The 20,322-nt window shown below is 45.8% G+C and overlaps 1 protein-coding gene across 1 annotated transcript; it reads left to right on the top strand.

The window, feature by feature from the left end:
* The first annotated feature begins 15,641 nt into the window (after window positions 1-15,641).
* LOC121289342 (uncharacterized N-acetyltransferase C9.02c-like) lies at window positions 15,642-19,646 on the top strand. The gene is made up of 2 exons (XM_041208698.1): window positions 15,642-15,801; window positions 19,071-19,646. The coding sequence occupies exons 1-2, from the start codon at window positions 15,651-15,653 to the stop codon at window positions 19,418-19,420; spliced, it is 501 nt and encodes a 166-aa protein (XP_041064632.1). The 5' UTR covers window positions 15,642-15,650; the 3' UTR covers window positions 19,421-19,646.
* The last annotated feature ends 676 nt before the right edge of the window (window positions 19,647-20,322 follow it).

The raw sequence follows: 20,322 nt of genomic DNA, 5'->3' as shown, positions 1-20,322 counted from the left end.
TTGTTGCTCTATATCTCTTGATTGTTGGTTGTACCTATTGGTTTTGATCAAAGGGCAGTAAGACAGTGTTACTTTTTCCTTGATGGCTGTCTTGAGACTCTTTCAGACTTTGTAAGCCATTTGCGGTGCAGAATTTTGCCTCCTTTACATTGATGGTTCGAGATGAGCAAAAGTATTTTGTTAATTTTATTATTTTACTTAGACCTGTTCCTTTTAGTATCTTAAACTTTGACCAAATCACCCCTTAACCTTTTAAGTTTCAGGGAATACAACTTGAGTTTGTGGAACCTGTCCAGTATAGGGCAACGAAATGTGCAATTTTCCAAGCTAAAGGAATGGTTCCTGAATCAAGAAACCTTTGGAAGATTATAGTTAGAGCATCTGCAACATTCTCCCCCATTTCCTTCAAAACCCTGGGATGGAAACCATCTGGTCTTGGGGATTTGTTGCTCTTTGGTGCCATTATTTTCTTCATCACTGTTATTTTGTTTATGTTAATTTTATTGAGTCTCCATCCCTGATTCAATACTGGTTTCCTTGGGATGTCTGGCGTGCTGACTTTTTCCTCGACTATAAATATGATAATGTGTCTGTGTCTGCCATTTCCCTATTGTCATTGACAAGTTTGTTGACGATACAAAGATAGGTGGGAAAGCAAGTAAATGAGGAAGATACAAAGAGCCTGCAAAGGGATGTAGATAGTGAGTAGGCAAACATTTGACAGATGGGGTATAATATGGGAAAATATGAGGTTATCCACTTTGGCAGGAAGAATAGAAAAGCAGAATATTTAAATGGAGCAAGATTACAGAATGCCAAGGGATCTGGTTGTCCTTGTTCATGAATCACAAAAAGTTAGTATGTAGATACAGCAAGTAATTAGAAAGGCAAATTGAATGTTGGCTTTTATTGGAAAGGGCTTGGAGTATAAAAGTAGCTCCTCTTATCTGTTTTGTCACCCTTTGTTTTTTGTATCTTTCACACTTGTCAGAATCAGTGCTACTTTTTGCAGTTTTTTATGCTTTTTCTTCTGGCTTTATGATGTTCCTTACCTCTTTAGTTGTCAGTGGCTCTCTTTTCTGGAAAGTAGAGCTCTTGCTCCTTCAGAAATAAACTAGTTCTGTGACATAACGTTCTTTTTGAACACCTACCATTGATCTTCTACTTTACTCATTAACAGATTTGCCCAATTCACTGTGGGCAGTCTCTGTCTCATCCTATTGAAGTCAGCCTTCCTTAACTCTTGAATCTCAGTAGCTGATTTTTTTTTGCCTTTGAGCACCACCTTGAACTTGACCTTATGATCACTGTTGAATAAATGTTTGTGCACTGCTAAGCTCTTAACCAAATCTAATTCATTACTAAATCTAGTATAGCCTGCCCTCTTTTTGTCTCTGGAACATATTGCTGCAGATAACTACCCCTGTTGCAGTCAAGAAATTCATTATCTTTTTGATGTGTTAGTCTGTTTCTCTTAATCTATATGAAAATTCAAATCCTCCATTAAAGCTGTTCTGCCTTTGCTACATGCTTGGCTCTTTATACCATTTACCATTTCACAGCTGCTACCAGGGGGTCTATACACAATTCCCACTGTAATTTTAAATCCTTTTGTGTTTCTTAATTCTGCCCATCCAGTCTTCCATGCAATTCCACATCTTGTGTATCATGATATAGATTCTCCAACCCACCTAGAACCCGGTGACCTCGTGGGATAGACAAAAAAGTTAAATATTCATGCCAGTTTGGGAGAAAAAATCTGGAAAATTCTTCTCTGTACACCCACAACTAGTCTTACTCTGGCCCTCACAGTGCTTTGCAGTACTGAGCCTTTTATACCAGGTGGTCTCTGCCCCAGTACCAGACTGGCTGTCACTGGATTTCAGTGAATCAGTCCACTGCACTAGCTAGCTGCCTGTTTGAAAGGATCCACTATTCTCTAGGGAAAGAACAATCTGCTGACATCTAACCTAGATCTAACCTTACACAACTTAAAATTGCGATCCCTGGTTCTTAATTTATTTAATTGGAGCAATCTGTCCACAAAACATAATATATTCTGTTCGTTATCGACAAACCTTGAACAAATAGATCACCCACTAAGTCTACTGTTTTCTAAAATATGGAGTTGCAGCTCTTTTAGCCTATCTTGATAACTATGTTTCAATCTGGGAATTCATCTAAAAGCAAAAAACTGCGGATGCTGGAAATCTGAAATAAAAACAGATTTCAGAATTCCAACATCCGCAGTATTTTGCTTTTATCTTAGTGTTTAATTCACTGCCACTTCTCTTCCAGGAATGCCTACCTTGAAGAAGGACTGCTCTTCTCTCTGACAGGATTTCTGCTTGTCTCTTTCTGCTTGTCGCTTTCATTGCTTTCCATTTCCTTTCTGGTGTTTGACAAGGTGTTTACTAAAACTCTCTTTTACAGCCATATTTCCTTCCTCAGTGACTGTCTCCTCCTCCGACTTACCCCAGGTGGATTCCAACTGAAGATCCATCCCTCATGTTTCAAATCCACCCAGGATTATAGGTATCTCCGGGACATACAACGCTCCTCGGACTGCTGTTCTTGTCGCATCCTGAGATCCACACTCAGTGCCATGTGCCGCCATATGAACATACTCGACCTCTCTCTCCAGCAGCCTGCCTATCTCAGAGTTAGCCTTGTCCCCAGTTTCATTTTATTCTTCATCTTATCCAATACCTTAACAATAAACTTTTTCTCATCTGTTCAGGTGTTAAGGAACACGAGCTCCAACAACTTATTGATATCAATGCCCAACCAGGACCCTCCACCCCTTCCTGTCCCTCTGACCCCATCCCTTCTAATCCCAGCCCCGGCCGTGTATTCACCATACCCTGTGACCTTGCCCTCTCTGATGCTGAATATTCTGTTTCATACCCTTACACCCTTACCTCAATGAATTTCAGGCTTGGCACGATGCTGAACTCTTCTTCCGCTGCCTACGTCGCTGTGCTTGTTTCTTTGGGCCGGCGTCCACCCCCCCCCCCCCCCCCCGGTTCAACGGATCCTTTTGCCCACCTCCAGTATTCTCCGTCCACCTGGACCCCTCCCTCTGGCCTTTTGCCTGCTCTTGACCTTTTCATCAAGAACTGTTGGCATGACATCGGCCATCTCAATTTCTCTGCTCCTCTCATCCACTCTAACCTGTCTCCTTATGAACTTGCTGCACTCTCCTCTCAGATCCAACCCTGACTTTATAAAACCTGCTGACAAGGGTGGCGCTGTTGTTGTCTGGCGTACTGACCTCTACCTTGCAGATGCTGAGCGTCAACTCGCAGACACTTCCTCCTACCTACCCACTGGACCATTACCCCACCACTGAATTGTTTCCAGGACTGACACTGACCTCATCTCCTCTGGAGATCTTCCCTCCACAGTTTCCAACCTTGTAATCTGCCAACCTCGGATAGCCCGCTTCTACCTCCTCCCCAAAATCCACAAACAGGATTGTCTTGGTAGACCCATCGTGTCAGCCTGTTCCTGCCTCACGGAACTCATTTCTTCCTATCTTGACTCTGTTCTTTCTTCCCTTGCCCAGTCTCTTCCCACCTACATTCACGATTCCTCTGATGCCCTACATCATATCAACAATTTCCAGTTTCCTGGCCCTTACCGCCTCCTCTTCACTATGGACATCCAATCCCTCTACACTTACATCCCCCATCAGGATGGTCTGAGGGCTCTCCACTTCTTCCTTGAACAGAGGCCTGAACAATCCCCATCCACCACCACTCCTCCATCTGGTTGAACCTGTTCTCTCACTGAACAATTTCTCCTTTAACTTGGCTCACTTCCTCCAAATAAAAGTTGTAACTATGGGTACCTGCATGGGCTCCAGATATATCTGTCTTTTTGTGGAGTATGCGGAACATTCCTTATCCCAGTCCTACTCAGGACCATCACCATCACCATCCTCTCTCTCTCTCTCTCTCTCTCTCTCTCCCCACACCCCCCCCCCCCCCCCCCCCCCCCCCCCCCCCCCCCCCCCCACCACCACCACCACCACCACTACCCATGACACTTTTATTGGTACAGCGATGATTGTATCATGCTGCTTCATGCTCTTGTCTGGACCTGGAAAAATTTATCGATTTCGCTTCCAATTTCCACTCCCTCTCATCTTCACATGGTCTATCTCGGACACTTCCCTTCCTTGACCTCACTGTCTCTATTTCTGGTGATGGACTGTCTACCAATATTCATTATAAGCCCACTCACTCCCACAGCTACCTCGACTATAGCTCTTCACATCCTGCTTCCTGTAAGGACTAAATCACACTCTTCCAGTTCCTCTGCCTCTGTTGCATCTACTTCAATGCTGCTGCCTTTTGACATGTCTTCTTTTTTCCTTAATCGAGGTTTTCCACTTCTGCCAACTCCAGCAAAATGCCACCACGAAACACATCTTCCCCTCACCCCCTCCCCCATCAGCATTCCATAGGGACCGTTCCCTCTGTGACACCCTGGTCCACTCCTCCATCACCCCCAACTCATCTTCCCACGGCACCTTCCCATATAATCGCGTAAGGTGCAACACCTGCCCCTTTACCTCCTCCCTCCTCACCATCCAAGGGCTCAAACACTCCTTTCAGGTGAAGCAGTGCATCACTTGTCCCTCCTATACCTTGGCCTACTGTATTTTTTGTTCCAATGGGGTCTCCTCCACATTGGAGAGACTAAATGCAGACTGGGTGACCCCTTTGCAGAAAACCTTCGGTCTGTCCGCAAGCATGACCCAGACCTCCCTGTCGCTTGCCATTTCAACACTCCACCCTGCTCTCATGCCCACATGTCCATCCTTGGCCTGCTGCAATGTTCCAGTGAAGCCCAACTGGAAGAACAGCATCTCATCTTCCGATTAGGCACTTTACAGCCTTCCAGACTTAACTTTGAGTTCAACAACTTCAGACCATGAACTCTCTCCTCTATCCTCACCCCTTTTTAAATCAATTATTTATTTATTCATTTTTTTAATATATATACTTTAATCCTTTTTCCCCAACCCCCTCCTCACCCCATGATGCCATCCATCACTTATGTTGTGCTTTCACAGAGTGCTGACTTCTGCTATTAACACATTCTGCTATCTTACCTTTATGCCACTATCAGCACCTTCTTTAGTCTTTAACACTACCATTAACACTCCTTATTTCCTGTGCCCATGACATCTTTATCAATCTCTCCTGAGCTCCCACCTATCCCTGACCTTCATTTCGTTCCACCTGCTCCACCCACTCTTCAACAGTATAAAAACCATCACATTTCTACTTCTGTTTAGCTCTGAAGAAGTCATACAGACTCGAAATATTAACTTCTGTTTCTCTCCACAGTTTTTCCAGCAATATTTGGGAATTAATCTAGCTGCCTCCTCTACACCCTTTTCCAAGTTTCACTATCACCCACCATGTGAGATGAAAACTGATACTGTATTCTCACTGAGGCATGGTACTTTGTTCTTTACCCAGTTGTCCTGTAAATGCCACCCCACCACACTTTTTGCACTAGATATTGCTTAATGGCATTGCAGGTGAACCTTTAGAAATCTATGCACTAGATCACTCAGACCTCTCTCAACTTTTATTGCTTCTCCCTTAAAGATGTATCTATATTGAATATTAACCCTGCCCACACACTCAACAATGTATTTTTCTAAATTAAACATAATGTGCCAATCCCTAAAACAACTAGATTCATAAAACAGTCCTGACTTTAGCACAAATATTGGTATAATCTGCAATCTTTCAGATTGAATCTCCAACACCTACATCTAGGTCATTAACAAAGCAGCAGTCCCTGTAGGGCACCATAGTGACCAGTCTCCAAACAAATCTAAATCCACCTGTAAATACTTCCCAGCCAGTTCTCAATCCAGCTCAAAATATTATCATGAATATTTTAATCTTTTAGAGGTGCTTCTCAGATGATATCTTGTGAAAACCATTTTGGACGCTCTGTGTGACAATGCCCACTGGAAGATTTTAATGTAACAATTTCTATTGCTCTTTTAGTTCTGGTCTGCTTGTAAATCAGTTTCAAATTAACTCACTTTACTTTTGTTCGTACGAGATTTAACCAATTAATGCCAGACGAGACTATTTGGATAGCAAGTTCCAGAAAGTTTATCAAAGAAAAGGTATACCTATCAAACTTTTGGATAATGACTTTTACAACTTCACCCCATTGCACAATCCATCTGAAATGTTGGTCACTTTCATTCTCTCTCTGGTCTTTGATGTTTGATCTTGAATTCGCTTGTGGAGATTGACATGCAATGAGTCTTCAAATCTTGGCTAGCAATGAGACTTTTACAGGTTTTAAGGTTATTTGATTTGCTAATATAACAAGATTAATTGATTCACTAATTATAACTTAATCAAGGTGTAATACTTTATAATCATTTGTTTCTTATCTGGCTTTTGATCCATAATCAATGTTATGTAGTTAATTTAAAAAATGCAGAATGTGAAATGGCTGCAGAAAGCCATATGTTAGTGTTAAAATGGCTTCCTTGACCTTGTTACTTATAACAGTCAATACAGTATGAAAGCAATTGATTTTTAAGACTAAATTTTACTACCCAGGGCTACCTACAATTCTCCAGTTTGAGAGTGAAAAATATTGGCAATATATTGATCCCTTACTATTTTTTATTATCAATTAGAAAAGCTGTTCACCATCTCAAGTTGGAGGTATGCCTCTGTAGCCTTGCAGTGAGCACTCTCAAGTAGCTGATAATGAAAATAATGACAATTGACTTCCTCATTCACCATCTTGGTGATCTCTTCAGAAAATAGAATTAAATTTGGAAGACCTTTGAAACCATGTTGAGTGTCCCTAAGATGTCCCTCTCTATCCAAATAATTGGATAGTGCATTCCAAATGGTTCCCTGAAGCGTCTTTCCTATTACTGATGTCAACCTATTGGATCTTATAGCCTGTCTTATCTCCTTTTTCAAAGATAGTAACAACATTCGCTCCCTTGCACTCTAAGTGAACAGTCGCAGAGTGCAGTGAGCTATTAAAAATATGGGCAACGGACTATCACAACGTGTCCAATCTCATCAAGGAGTATTGGGTGGATATCATCCAGCCTGGTTGCTCTTATCTATTTTCAGGTTCCTAATTCTATCAAAAACAATAGGTTCACCTATGTTAATATTAAGTTTTATTATTAAAAACTTCACTAAATTCTATCACTTGAGCTTTGTCTTTAAGAGGCACACCCAATGGGGCTAATTTTAATCTAACTTCCCAGGCAGGAAATCCAGAGGATTGGGTTTAATTCTGGTTTTATATCCCGCTCAATATTATTCTCCACTGACTTCAATGGGGAGCAAAGTCAGTCGGGAGGGGGACGCGAATGGAGCGCTACTGTGTAGAGGGAGGTGTATAACCATCCTCACTTTCAATCCCATTTGTTCCTTGATGGACAGGTTAGGTTAAAATTGCTACCAGTATCTTCAGCTGGAATCTATCCCATTGCAAGGCATTGCCTTGTCATTGTTTGTCTTCACTGAGGAAGATACAAGAAATCTCCCAGAATTAGAGATCCAAGGGTCTAAGAAGAATGAGGAATTGAAGAAATTAGTATTAGTAAGAAGGTTGTATTGGAGGAATTAATGGGACTGAAGGTTGATAAGTTCCTGGGACCTGATATTCTACATCCCAGAGTGTAGAAGGAGGTAGCTATGGAGATAGTGGATGCATTGGTGATTATCTTTCAAAATTCTATAGATTCTGGAATGTTTCCTGCAGATTGGAAGGTAGCAAATGTTACCCCGCTATTTAAGAAAGGAGGGAGAGATAAAATGGGGAATTACAGACCTGTTAGCCTTACATAAGTGGTAGGGGAAATGCTAGAATCTTTTCTAAAGGATGTGATAATTGGACACTTGGATACTAATGATCTGATTGGGCATAGTCAACATGGATTTATGAATGGGAAATCATGTTTGATGAACCTGTTGGAGTTTTTTTTAAGGATGTTACTCACAGAATTGATAAAGGGGTGTCGATGGCCGTAGTATACTTGGATTTTCAGAAGGCACATGGGCTAGGAGGCAATATGTTGTCATGGATTGGTTAATAGGCTGAAAACAGAGAGTAAGAATAAATGGGTCATTCTTGCGTTGGCAGGCTGTGACTAGTGGGGTACCACAAGGATCAGTACTTGGGCCCCAGCTGTTCACAATATACATCAATTATTTGGATGTGGGGACCAAATGTAATATTTCCAAGTTTGCAGATGACACAAAGCTAGGTGGGCATGTGTGTTGTGAGGAAGATGTAAAGTGGCTACAGGAGGATTTGCACAGACTTAGTGAGTGGGCAAGAACATGGCAGATGGAATAGAATGTAAACAAATGCGAGCTTATCCACTTTGGTAGGAGGAACGGATGTGCAGAGTACTTCTTAAATGGTAAGAGATTAGAAAGTGTAGATGTACAAAGGGACCTGGGTGTCCTTGTCAGTAAGTCACTGAAGGTTAACATACAGGTGCAGCAAGCAATTAGGACGGCTAATGAAATGTTAGCTTTTATCACAAGAGGATTTGAGTGCAGGAGTAGTGAAATCTTGCTTCAATTGTATAGAACCTTGGTTAGACCGCACCTGGAGTACTGTGTGCAGCTTTGGTCCCCATGCCTTAGGAAGGATATTATTGCCAGAGAGGGAGTGCAACGAAGGTTCACCAGACTTGTTCCCGGGATGGCGGATCTGTCTTATGAAGAGAGATTGGGGAAACTGGGCCTGTATTCTCTAGAGTTTCGAAGAACGAGGGGTGATCTCATTGAAACCCACAAAATACTTAAAGGAATAGACAGGGTAGATGCAGGCAAGATCTTTCCCCTGGTTGGGGAGTCTAGAACCAGGGACACAGTTTCAAAATAAGGGGGAAGCCACTTAGGACCGAGATGAGATTTTTTTTTTAACTCAAAGGGTTTTGAATCTTTGGAATTCTCTACCCCAGAGGGCTATGGAAGCTCAGTCATTGGGTATGTTTAAAGTAGAGATTGACAAATTTCTAAATGCTAGTGACATAAAGGGATATGGGAATAGTGTGCAGAAAAAGGCACTGAAGTGGATGATCAGCCACAATCGTATTGAATGTTAGAGCAGGCTCGATGGGCTGAATGACCTACTCCTGTTCCTATGCACATGATGGGAGGTTTCCTCCCATCTATAACGTTGCCTGCAGAAGTAGCAGGTTATGTTTTTGAGCAGATAGCCTATAATTTAAGAGAAGTCTATGATTTCTCTCCCTCTTCACCCTTACAGTGCCATTATGCCTTGATATCTTGTCCACGTGACTATTCTTTGTGTGTTTGGATATAGAGCTCTTCAGCCATGAAGGGGACCTGTACTGAGTCGTTCTCTAATGTCAACCCTTTCCAGATGGGGTTACTCAATAGAGCTCAGGAAACCTGGCTGAATCTTCTCCCTGCCACACTGCCTAATTGTAGACATGTTCCAATTACTGCAGCAGTTAAGACCAGCACACGCCAAGAATCTAACCAGGGGCTTTCTGATGTGTCTTTCTCAATAGCACACCACGTGGCGTCAGTACCCATTAGGCTAGTGTAAGAGCTTGAATGATAAAGTCCTTTAGATACAATACCCCTCCCATGTAGTGCATGGACAATTAGGTGTGAGGATGGATCCAACATTACTTCTACATTGACTTCACCCTGGCATGTCCTTTCAGCTTGTCAATTCCTTGTCTTAGGAAGCTACCTTCATCCAAACTGACATTTTCAGCCAAGTCCCAAAGTTCACTTCATTGATCTAAAGGAAGCTTTCTGCTTCACTAATCAACTCTCCCGCTTGGACAAATCTGCACTTAATGCTTGCCTACAAAAAGCATCCTTCACCTTTCTCTCTCTGAATGGTTTACGGATCAATTTCCTTCTCTATCAAAATCATGAACACAAATCAGTGCTTTTCGAAGATTTCTGAAAGTTCACTTGGCTCACCTTGCATGCTCAGTACTCCGTGCTGGGCGAAGGACAGGCTTGTATTCAATCACTGCCATCATTTTGCTGGAAATGATATTTTAACTCATGAAAACGGTGGAAGGTGGAACACGGATTAGCTTTTACTGCCTAGAGAAAGTAGCTAAGAGGGATGTCCTTCTGCAAATTCAATGCCTTTATCTATAAACTGGGTTGGCGGGGGCCTTTGTTAAGTCACACAGCTCACAGATGCTTGGGATGGGGTGGGATCGAATGGCTTGTGCCACCTTAGCAGAATGCAGTGAGGGGTGTTGGCTGCTATAATTGGCCTTGGTCCCTGAGAGAGAGGCAGAAGACTTTATCTTGGTTTTGCATTCCTTATCATTAAAAATAACATTTCTTTTCCTGTGCTGTGGTCGATGGCTCATTCTTGGGCACTCCCATTAGCATTCAGAATTCCCTGGGATAACTGTTCACATCATTGACCCCCTTTATTTATCAACCAACCCAATTCACCCTCTCCTAGGGTTGCCAATCCTCCAGGATTGGCCTGGAGTCTCCAGGAATTGAAGATCAATCTCCAGGACACTGCTGTGTACAACCCTGGGGAAATATCACTGGGACCTTAAAAAAGATTGTTTTTTTTTTTATTTTCTGTGACCGTTTATCTTTACCATATATAAAAATATTGAAAATGGAAAAAAAAAGGCTGTCTGGCTGACAGTTAAGCATCATCCAATTGCATAATGAGTCTTTTTGCTTTCCAATTGGCATAGGAAGGCAGTATGTCATGAGGATGGATGTGTTGACCGACTCATGGCTGGAGTGTGGAGCATGTCATGTGATGAGACCTCCAGGAATACATTTAATCATAGTTGGCAATCCTATTCTCTGCAGTGACGATTCAACCCCCTGCTTTTAGATTTCACACACTCAGGACTCACTGCATTCGATCCCACCCCATCCCAATGGCTCACTCGCTGGACCTGGATCCCAACATGACTTCCAGCTGGGCAAACAAAGTTTTTTTTTCGATTCTTTAGACATACAGCAGCCCTGAAATTCCACTGTGGCTGTCAGGAGATGGGTGGCACTCCCCTGGGGAAACGGCAGAGACTCAGTGCGACCCCAGTACAGGGGGGTTCTGTTGGGGTTATGGCAGTAGATAGAATCACGGCTTTATACAGCACACCCCCAGATGGAGGCCATTTGTGGCCCATTGTACCTGTGCCAGCTCTGTTGAAAGGAGCTATCCAATTAATCTCATTCTTCCCCACCCTACGCTCTCTCCCCCAGCACTTAAAATATTTCCTTCTTCAGTATTTATCCAAATCCCCTTTGAAAGCCATTATCAGAAATGCTTCCACCCAGCATTTCAGGCAGTGCACCCCATTATAACCCACTGTATAAAAAATTCTACTCATCTCTCCTTTGGCCCTTTGGCTAATTATCTCAAATCTGTATCCTCTGGTCACAGACCCAACCTGCTACTGGAGAGAACCAGATAATCGGGGAACGCCAGTTAGATTTCAGGGCCAGACTCTTGCTAGTAAAACCTATGGCTCCCACCTTACACATTTGAAAGCTTTCCTTAGTTCTTCTGTATCCATCGAGGTATAAAGATTAATCTGCAGACCTCACGCTCCAGGTGGGGATACTCACCCAAGTGAGTGCATATCAGAAAGTCCATTGGGTGCTCTGTATGGTTTTTCAGAGAATCCTTTTTATATACTCAGAAAACGGTATTGGCCCAAGTTTACAAAATGCACCTTTGATGGACAACAGTATCCACCCAGAACACAATAATTCTGCTACAATCTTAAAATGGGAGCGAACTTGGCGAAAGCAGAGTTCAGGGGAAAAATCTTCATACAGGGGCGTTGTGGGAGTGTGGGACACATGGCATCTCTTGCTCTGGAAGTCCATAGGTGCAGAAATAATTCAGGCGTTAAAAAGGAAGAGAGATAGATCAAGGCAGCAAAGAAGGTGTCACTGTGCCTCCACTGCCAGTAAGGGGATTAAGGACTATTCCAAAAGATCATCACCCTAGCTCATTCCTCCACAACTGTAGGGCCTGAAAGGGCATTTTGTGCTGATGTCAATATCTACATTTGGGTAGATACTGTATTTGACCTTTCCTGCACAGGATGATTCAAAGGAGTCGTGACGTAAAAGTGCCTGATTCTACCAAGAATTAAAATGTTAAAGAGATGCCACAGTTAATAAAATGGCAGACCAGGCTTAACAAGTTGAACGATCAACCATAGCTTTTTTTCATGGGATGTGCGTGTCACTGGCAAGGCTAGCACTTATTGCCCATCTCTAGTTGCCTGTGAGAAGGTGGTGGTGAGCTTCTTTTTTGAATCTCTGCAGTCCATGTGGTGTAGCTACACACCGCTGTTAGGGAGGGAGTTCCAGGATTTTGACCCAGCGACAGTGAAGGAACAGCGATATATTTCCAAGTCAGGATATTGTGTGGCTTGGAGTGAACTTACAGGTAGTGGTATTTCCAATGCACACCTGCTGCCCTTTTCCTTTTTGGTGGTAGAGGTCACAGGTTTAGATGGTGCTGCCGAAGGAGCCTTGGTGAGTTATTGCAGTGTATCTTGTAGATGGTACACACTGCTGCCACTGTGTACTGGTGGTGGAGGGAACGAATGTTTAAGATGGTGGATGTGGGTGCCAATCAAGTGGGCTGCTTTGTCCTGGATGGTATGGAGCTTCTTGAGTGTTGTTGGAGCTGCAACCATCCAGGCAAGTGGGGAGTATTCCATCACACTCTTGACTTGTACCTTGTAGATGGTGGACAGGCTTTGGGGAGTCAGGAGGTGAGTTACTCACCACAGGATTCCTAGCGTCTGACCTGCTCTTGTAGCCACTGTATTTATATAGCTTGTCCAGTTCAGTTTCTGGTCAATAGTAAACACCAGGGTGTCGATAGTGGGGGATTCAGCGATGGTAATGCCGTTGAATGTCAAGGGTGATTGTTAGATTCTCTCTTGTTGGAGATGGTCATTGCCTGACACTTGTGTGGCGTGAATGTTACTTGCCACTTATCAGCTCTAAACATTGTCCAGGTCTTGCTGCATTTGGACATGGACTGCTTCAGTATCTGAGGAGTAACAAATGGTGCTGAACATTGTGCAATCATCAGTGAACATCCCCACTCCTGACCTTATGATGGAAGGAAGGTTATTGATGAAGCAGTTGAAGATGGCTGGGCCGAGGACACTACCCTGAGGAATTCCTGCAGTGATATCCTGGAGCTGAGATGACTGACCTCCAACAATCACAACCATCTACCTGTGTGCTAGATATGACTATAACCCATTGACTTCAAATTTATTTGGGCTTTTGATGCCACACTCAGCCAAATGCTGCCCTGATGTCAACTCTCACCTCACCTCTTGAATTCAGCTCTTTAGTCCATGTTTGAACCCGAGCTGTATTGAGGTCAGGAGCTGAGTGGCCCTGGCGGAATCCCGGGTATCAGAGACCAGGGGAAGAATTTTCCCCTTGGCAAGCGTGGGCGGGGCCTGCTCACTGATGAATAAAATTATGCGCGGTGACATCGGGCAGGCGTCCCAACTTCACCGTGCGTCATTTAGAATTTCAGTTCGGCAGGTGTGCAGCCAACTCGGCTGTGTGCCCGCTGAACTGTCAAAGGCCTATTAAGGCCATTTGAAACCTAATTAATTCAATTTAATGAGCTGCCGGTCCAGTCTTAAGGTTGGCGGGCAGGTGAAGAGCCCAGGCAGCCTTCGCATTTTTCATGAAACCTCATCCATGGGTGGGATGAGGTTTCATGAAGTGTTTGAAAATCTAATAAAAATGTATACATTTATTCTTTGACATGTCCCAGCTCATGTGACAATGTCACGTGAGGGGACATGTTTTAAAAGTGTTAAAAACCTTTATTTAAAACTTTAGCACTGAAACAAATCTCCATGAGGCACCTCCGTGCCTCGGGGAGATCTCTGTGCTCTTTCATGCGCATGCACGAAGAGCGCAGGGAATCTCTCAGGGAATCCCATCCCACTGCCTGCCCCCCCCCGCACAGGGAACACTCAGCGCTTCTGGGCGAGCATCACGTCACACTGGGTGGGCCTTAATCGGCCTGCCCTCGTAAAATGGTGGCGTGTCCCCGATCGGGGGCGCCGATCAGGTTCGCGCCCTCCCCCGCCTGCCTCCGCATGACACCACCAGCGGGGGGAAATTTCTGGCCCAGGTTATTGCTGTGTAAGTGCTGCTTGATAGCACTGTTGATGACCCCTTCCACCACTTTACTGATGATCGAGAGTAGAGTGATGGGCATTAATTGTCCAGGTTCGATTTGTCCTTTTTGTGGACAGGACATACCTGGGCAATTTTCCACATAGTCAGGTAGATGCCAGTGTTGTAGCTGTACTGGAACAGCTTGGCTAGGGGTGTGGCAAGTTCTGGAGCACCAATCTTCAGTACTATTGCTGGAATATTGTCAGTGCCCATAGCCTTTGCAATATCCAGTGCCTTCAGCTGTTTCTTGATATCACATGGAGTGGATCGAATTGGATGAAGAGCGGCATCTGTGATGGTGGGGACCTCCGGAGGAGGCCGAGGTGGATCATCCACTTGGCACTTCTGGCTGAAGATGGTTGCAAGTGCTTCAGCCTTATCTTTTGCACTGATGTGCTGGCTACCCTAGCTTCACCAGGTTGACACCTCATTTTTAGGTATGCCTGGTGCTGCTCCTGGCATGCCCTCCCACACTCTTCATTGAACCAGGGTTGATCTCCTGGCTTGATGGTAATGGTGGAGTGGGGGATATGCCAGACCATGAGGTTACAGATTGTGGTTGTATACTATTTTGCTGCTGCTGCGGATGGCCCACATCTGTTCAAAATCTATCCCATTTACCATGGTGGTAGTGCCACACAACATGACATAGAGTATCCTCAGTGTGGAGATGGGTCTTTATCTCCACAAAAACTGTGTGGTGGTCACCTCTGCAGATGCCTTGGGACAGATAGAATGGCGAGAATAAAGTCAAGTAGATTGTTGTCTCGTTAGTTTCCCTCAGCACTTCCTGGAAGCCTAGCCTTGCAGCCATGTCCTTCACTCAGTAGTGGTGAAACTGAGCCACTCTCGATGTGAATTGCAGTTTCCCGCCCAGAGTACATTCTGTGTGCTCGCTGCCCTGTTTCGTCCAAGTGGGTGCACTGATTCATTAGCTGAGGGTGGTGCACTCTTTGTGCCTTCTATCCCTCAGCACCTCTTTACCCAAGCCAATTCCATTCGATAACTCCCCTCACACTCCCTGACAGGTCATGAACCGACCATAACCATACAATTGGAAAAGTGACTGCTAAGGGGAAGCTGCAGCGTGCAAGGGAGAGCTGACTGCCCTGCTTCCAGCCTTCTGGCTCCACCCTGCCCAGCCCGCTGGCCCCGCCCCAATCAGACAGACACGCCCACAGACCACTAGCCGAGCCCTCCAAGCTGATGGCCCCGCCCCAATCGGATGGACACGCCCACAGGCAACTAGCCCCGCCCCAATCAGACGGACGCGCCCACGCAACTAGCCACGCCCCCCAACTGGGTGGTCCCGCCCACTCCTCGACTTTGAAGGTCACATTGAGAAGCTGTGGCTCGCGGGGGCGGGGCGGGGCGGGGTGGGGACTCGGCAGCAACATGCAACGAGGAACAGGAGAGATCCGGACCCTGCGCGAGGGAGATGTGCCTGCAGCCTGGTCTCTGGAGACAGCTGGGTACCCCCCGGAGGAAGCAGCCAGCCTGGGAAAGCTGCAGGGTAGGCAGAGGGAAGCTGGCGAGCTGTTCCTGGGTAAGACGCACTGCCACTGGCTGGACTGCAGGCAAAGGGCACTCATTGTTTCCAACCCACCAGCAGCAAAATCTGCTTCTCACCTCCAAACCTGATGTTCTTAATCTTGCGCTTCAATTTTTTTTATAATTAAAAACTCGTGCTCTGATCAAACATTAAGGTGCTGGTCATGTGTAAAGGAGAGCAAACCATCTTTGACATCATACTGAAGACTGAGAGCGGACTGAGGGTAGCCCAAGGATTCAGGCCTTTTGTCAGTCTTGACTTTGGCTGGGAGGTGGGCATAGGGGCCCTCCCTCTGCCCAGTGCTGCTACTCCTGGGACCAGCTACCCCAAAGGACAAACCAGGGGTGGGGTCTTTCTGAATGGAAACCTATCCTGAAGAAGGGCGCGTGGGCAGCACCTGGAGGCAGCTGGCTTTCAGGAAGGAATTCCTGAAGCGAAGGGAGATAAAAAAAAGTCAGGGCCACGAGGAAAAAAAGGCTGTGGGGAGCAAGACTGATTGAGCTGCTCCTGCAGAGAGTCGGCACATGATGGGCCGAATGGCCTCCTTCCGCGCTGTGGGAATTCTATGATTGTGTGGTGTCTGGGAGTCTCCCAGGCAAGGGAAGGTGGCAAGGTGTCCGTGGCTGAGCAGGCTGGGGTCAGTCGGAGTGACACAAGGGAGACGGGTTGCAGATGTCACAGTTGGGCCTCACTGTCCTTGGGCGAGAGAGAGAGAGAGAGAGGGGGGGATCAGGTCAGCTACTGATGATGATACAGTGACCCCCTGTAGTAATGTGTCAGACACAGCAACCACCTGTAGTGCACGTCTGGAATTTAATGGGCGCTACCGCAACGGGCAGAACGTTCCTCTCGTCGGGTGGGCACAGCAGGTGGGCCCAGGAGCGGCTGTGCAACAGTCCGCCACCCGTGATCGGGTCCCGACCGCGATTTCATGCCAATTAACGCTGCAACGCTCAGCGCTGCTGGGATGGCGGTGGGGAGGAGGGTGAGCGCAGAAGTCAGCGCGTGCTGGCGGCGGGGTGCTCGCTGAAAGCTCCCTGAAGGCACAGAGCTGGTTCAGGGAATGGAAAAATTTTCCACATCGAAAACAAAGTTTTTTTAAAAAAAAACCAGGAAATATGTCCATGACTCTTCCACATGAGCAGGGACGCGTCAGAAATTAGATTTAAAAATTTATAGTTTATTTTTAATTGACATCGGAAACCTCATCCCACCCGCGGATGAGGTTTCCTCAAAAATCCAAAAGCCGCTTGGCCTTTTTGCCCACCCGCCAACTGTAAGCTTGGGCGGGCAGTGAAAAATTCAAGTAATTTATTAAGGGCCTTAATAGGCCTTTTAATTGCTGGCGGGCGCGCTGCCGACTCACCCGCGCGCCCACTGACCAAAATATCAGGTGAGTGCGCGATGATGTCGGGACACTCTCCCAACGTCATCGTGCACCATTTTTCTCCTGTTCGGGGTGGGCATGCACCCGCCCGATGAAGGAATAATTCTGCCCAGTAGCCTAATGGCCCTAGTCTTTAGCTGTTGGGCTTTTTGAATACTCTAGAGAAATTTAAACTTCTGCCCCATTACACCCCCCCCCCCCACACCTGTCAGTGGCGGGTACAGTAATGTAATGATGTTACAGGACTAGTAATCCAGAGATTTGGACTAATAATCCATGGAACAAGTACAAATCCCACCTTGGCTATTTCAGAAATGCAAGCAGTAAAAGTCTGGAAATAAAAGGTTGCTTGCAGCCAAGCTGTCGGATTGTCTTAAAAACCCAACAGGTTCACTAATGCCTTTTAGGGAAGGAGATGCTTATTCTCACCCACTCTGACCTTTACGTGACTCCAGTTCCACCCAAACAACTTGACTCTTCACTGCCCTCTGAAGTGGCCTTCACCACCACCTCGGGATGACTAAAGATGGGCAATAAATGCCAGCATCCTGAGAATGTAATAAGAATGTTTCCCTTCCTTTCCTGACTGTAGCTAGGATGCCATTCCACAGGCCCACAGCACTCTCTCTCTCTCTCTCCCACACGTGTGTGAGAGCTGAGCGAGTGGGCTGATTATGAGTGGGGCACTGCATGTGAGTGCATTGCCATCTTCAGCCAATGTCCAAACGCTCACACCTTTCACACTGAGGCCAATTGTCAAAGCCCTGGTCAAACCATACCTGGAGACTGTGTCAGTTCTGCGCACCGAGCCTTAGGATGAATCTACTGGGTGGAATCTCACCGCCTCTCCCGCCAGCTGGATTTTCCAGTGCCGCCAAACTCGATGGACTTTTGAACGGCTCGCTGCATTTTATGGCCCCGCCCCCACCACGACAGAGCCATAAAATTCCGCCCACTGACCACTGAGGGGACGCAGTGCAGATTGGCCAGAGTAGAGAGTTACATTATGAGGACAGGTGGTATAGACTGGGCTTTTATTTCCTTCAGTATAGGAGATTAAGGGGCAATCTCCTTGAAGTGTTAAAGATCATTAAAGGATTTTACAGGACAGGTAGAGAGAAGCTATTTTCTCTGGGGTTGGGGGAGTTTAGAACAGGGAGGCAGAACCTTAAAATTAAGAGCTTGGTCGTTCGGGGATGTCAGGGAGAACTTCTTCACACAAAGGGGAGTGGAAATCTGGAACTCTCCCTCTCTAAAAGCTGTAGATGTTGGTGGCCTTGTGGAGATTTCAAGACTTGAGATTGATAGATTTTTTTTTAAGGGATATAGAACCAAGGCCGGCAAATGGAGTTAAGGTGCAGATCAGTCATGATTTATTCGAATGGCGGAACAGGGTCAGGGGGCTGAATGGCTGCCTCCTATCCATAATATTGTAATATTCCACACCATTCCCCAAGTAAAATGAGCTAAATGGGGATCGATAGGGAAGGGAGCCTTGCTCCAACCAGGGCTGAATAGTTCAATGACTTGTGGGGAGTTCGGAATTAGGGGTTACGAGAATTTTCAGCGATAAATCCAAGAAAGAATTCAGGGGAACGTGGGGCTCACCACCTCAAGGAGTAGTTGAGTTGAATAGTCAGGTTGCATTTAAGGGGAAGCTCAGTCAATACATAAAGGGAGAAAGGAGCAGAAAGTTATCTTGATGGGGTGAGATACAGTAGGGCCGGAAGAGGCTTGTGTGGAGCAGTTGGGCTGAATGGCCTGTTTCTGTGCTGTAGATTCTATGTATTCTGTGTAAAGCTCTGCATTGTGTAACTGACTCAATTGAGGGGAGCTTAGGAAAATAAAACTGACGACCATTCTGATCTTGTCCAAGGGTATTTCATCAATGACAAGCTGATAGGATTTGTTTGTGGGTCCCGCTCACTTGCTGACCATCTTACGGAGAGGTCCATGGAAGTCCATGAATCCGCAGGAACGACCATCTGTGTTCACTCTGTTTGCGTGGATGGGGCTTGGCGACGCCAAGGGATCGCCCTGGGCCTGCTGCGGCACTACGTGGCATCTGTGGTGTGGACCCGTCCCGCTCCAAGGAGGATCTGCCTCATCAGCCACCGGCACCTCTTGCCCCTGTACACCAAGGCTGGTTTCACGGTGATTGGTCCCTCCTCTGTGAGCCATGGGCTCGAGGCCTGGTATGAGTGCGCCATCGACCTTAGCACATGACGTCATCTGTGACCGAGGAACCCCAGAATAATGTCGGACTAGTGATTGAGAGCTGCCAATCACCCTGAGTCCCAAGCAAGATCACAACATGGTAGCTACTCTCATTTTAAACTTTCCAAAGAATTGGTTTACTTATTCCTTCACCAACCTGCTGCAATCTATATCATTGCAGGTTCCCCTCCAAGCCACTCACCATTCTGACTTGGAAATATATCGCTGTTCCTTCACCTTCGCTGGGTCAAAACCCTGGAACTCCCTCCCTAACGGCACTGTGGGTGTATCTACACCACAGGGACTGCAGCAGTTCAAGAAGGCAGCTCACCACCGCCTTCTCAAGGGCAACTAGGGATGGGCAATAAATGCTGTCTTGTCAGTGAGGCCTGCATCCCATGAATTAATAATTAAAAAGAAAAATTACCCCATGGGTAGATGCCACGAGGCACACCAGGTGGCTGCATGGGCAGCCCATAATCCTGTAATGGTATGGTGCCATTCAACCACAAAGTGCAGTGAGGCTGTGTTGTGATCTGTGTTAGGCTTACAGCTGTTTGGAGGCTGGGGGTGGGGAAGGAAGTTTGTTGCGTGGATTTTAGTGCCCCTTCTCCCCAGAGCCAGTAAGGGGAGAAAAAATCAGCCCTCTGACTTCTATGGGAAAAGTGCAAGCTTCTGGATATCATGGGAAGATGTATCAAATGCGATGCAAACTACACTCGAATAGTCTAGCAACACTCCACTTCCAGGCTGACCCACGAAGTATGTCCATTCAGCACCTGTGAAGTTGCAGCTTTTATTGTAGTTCCCTTCAAGAGATGGTGGGGGTTCCTTTTTTAAATAGACTTGTTAAATAATGAAGGACACAGAACAAAACTTACACTTAATGTTGGAATAGAATTCAGTGTTTA

Source organism: Carcharodon carcharias, chromosome 16 (assembly GCF_017639515.1).
Source record: "Carcharodon carcharias isolate sCarCar2 chromosome 16, sCarCar2.pri, whole genome shotgun sequence".
In the NCBI taxonomy this organism is placed as follows: Eukaryota; Metazoa; Chordata; class Chondrichthyes; order Lamniformes; family Lamnidae; genus Carcharodon; species Carcharodon carcharias.
Note: the sequence above shows the minus strand (reverse complement) of the source record. Positions and strands in the feature narration are given on the sequence as shown.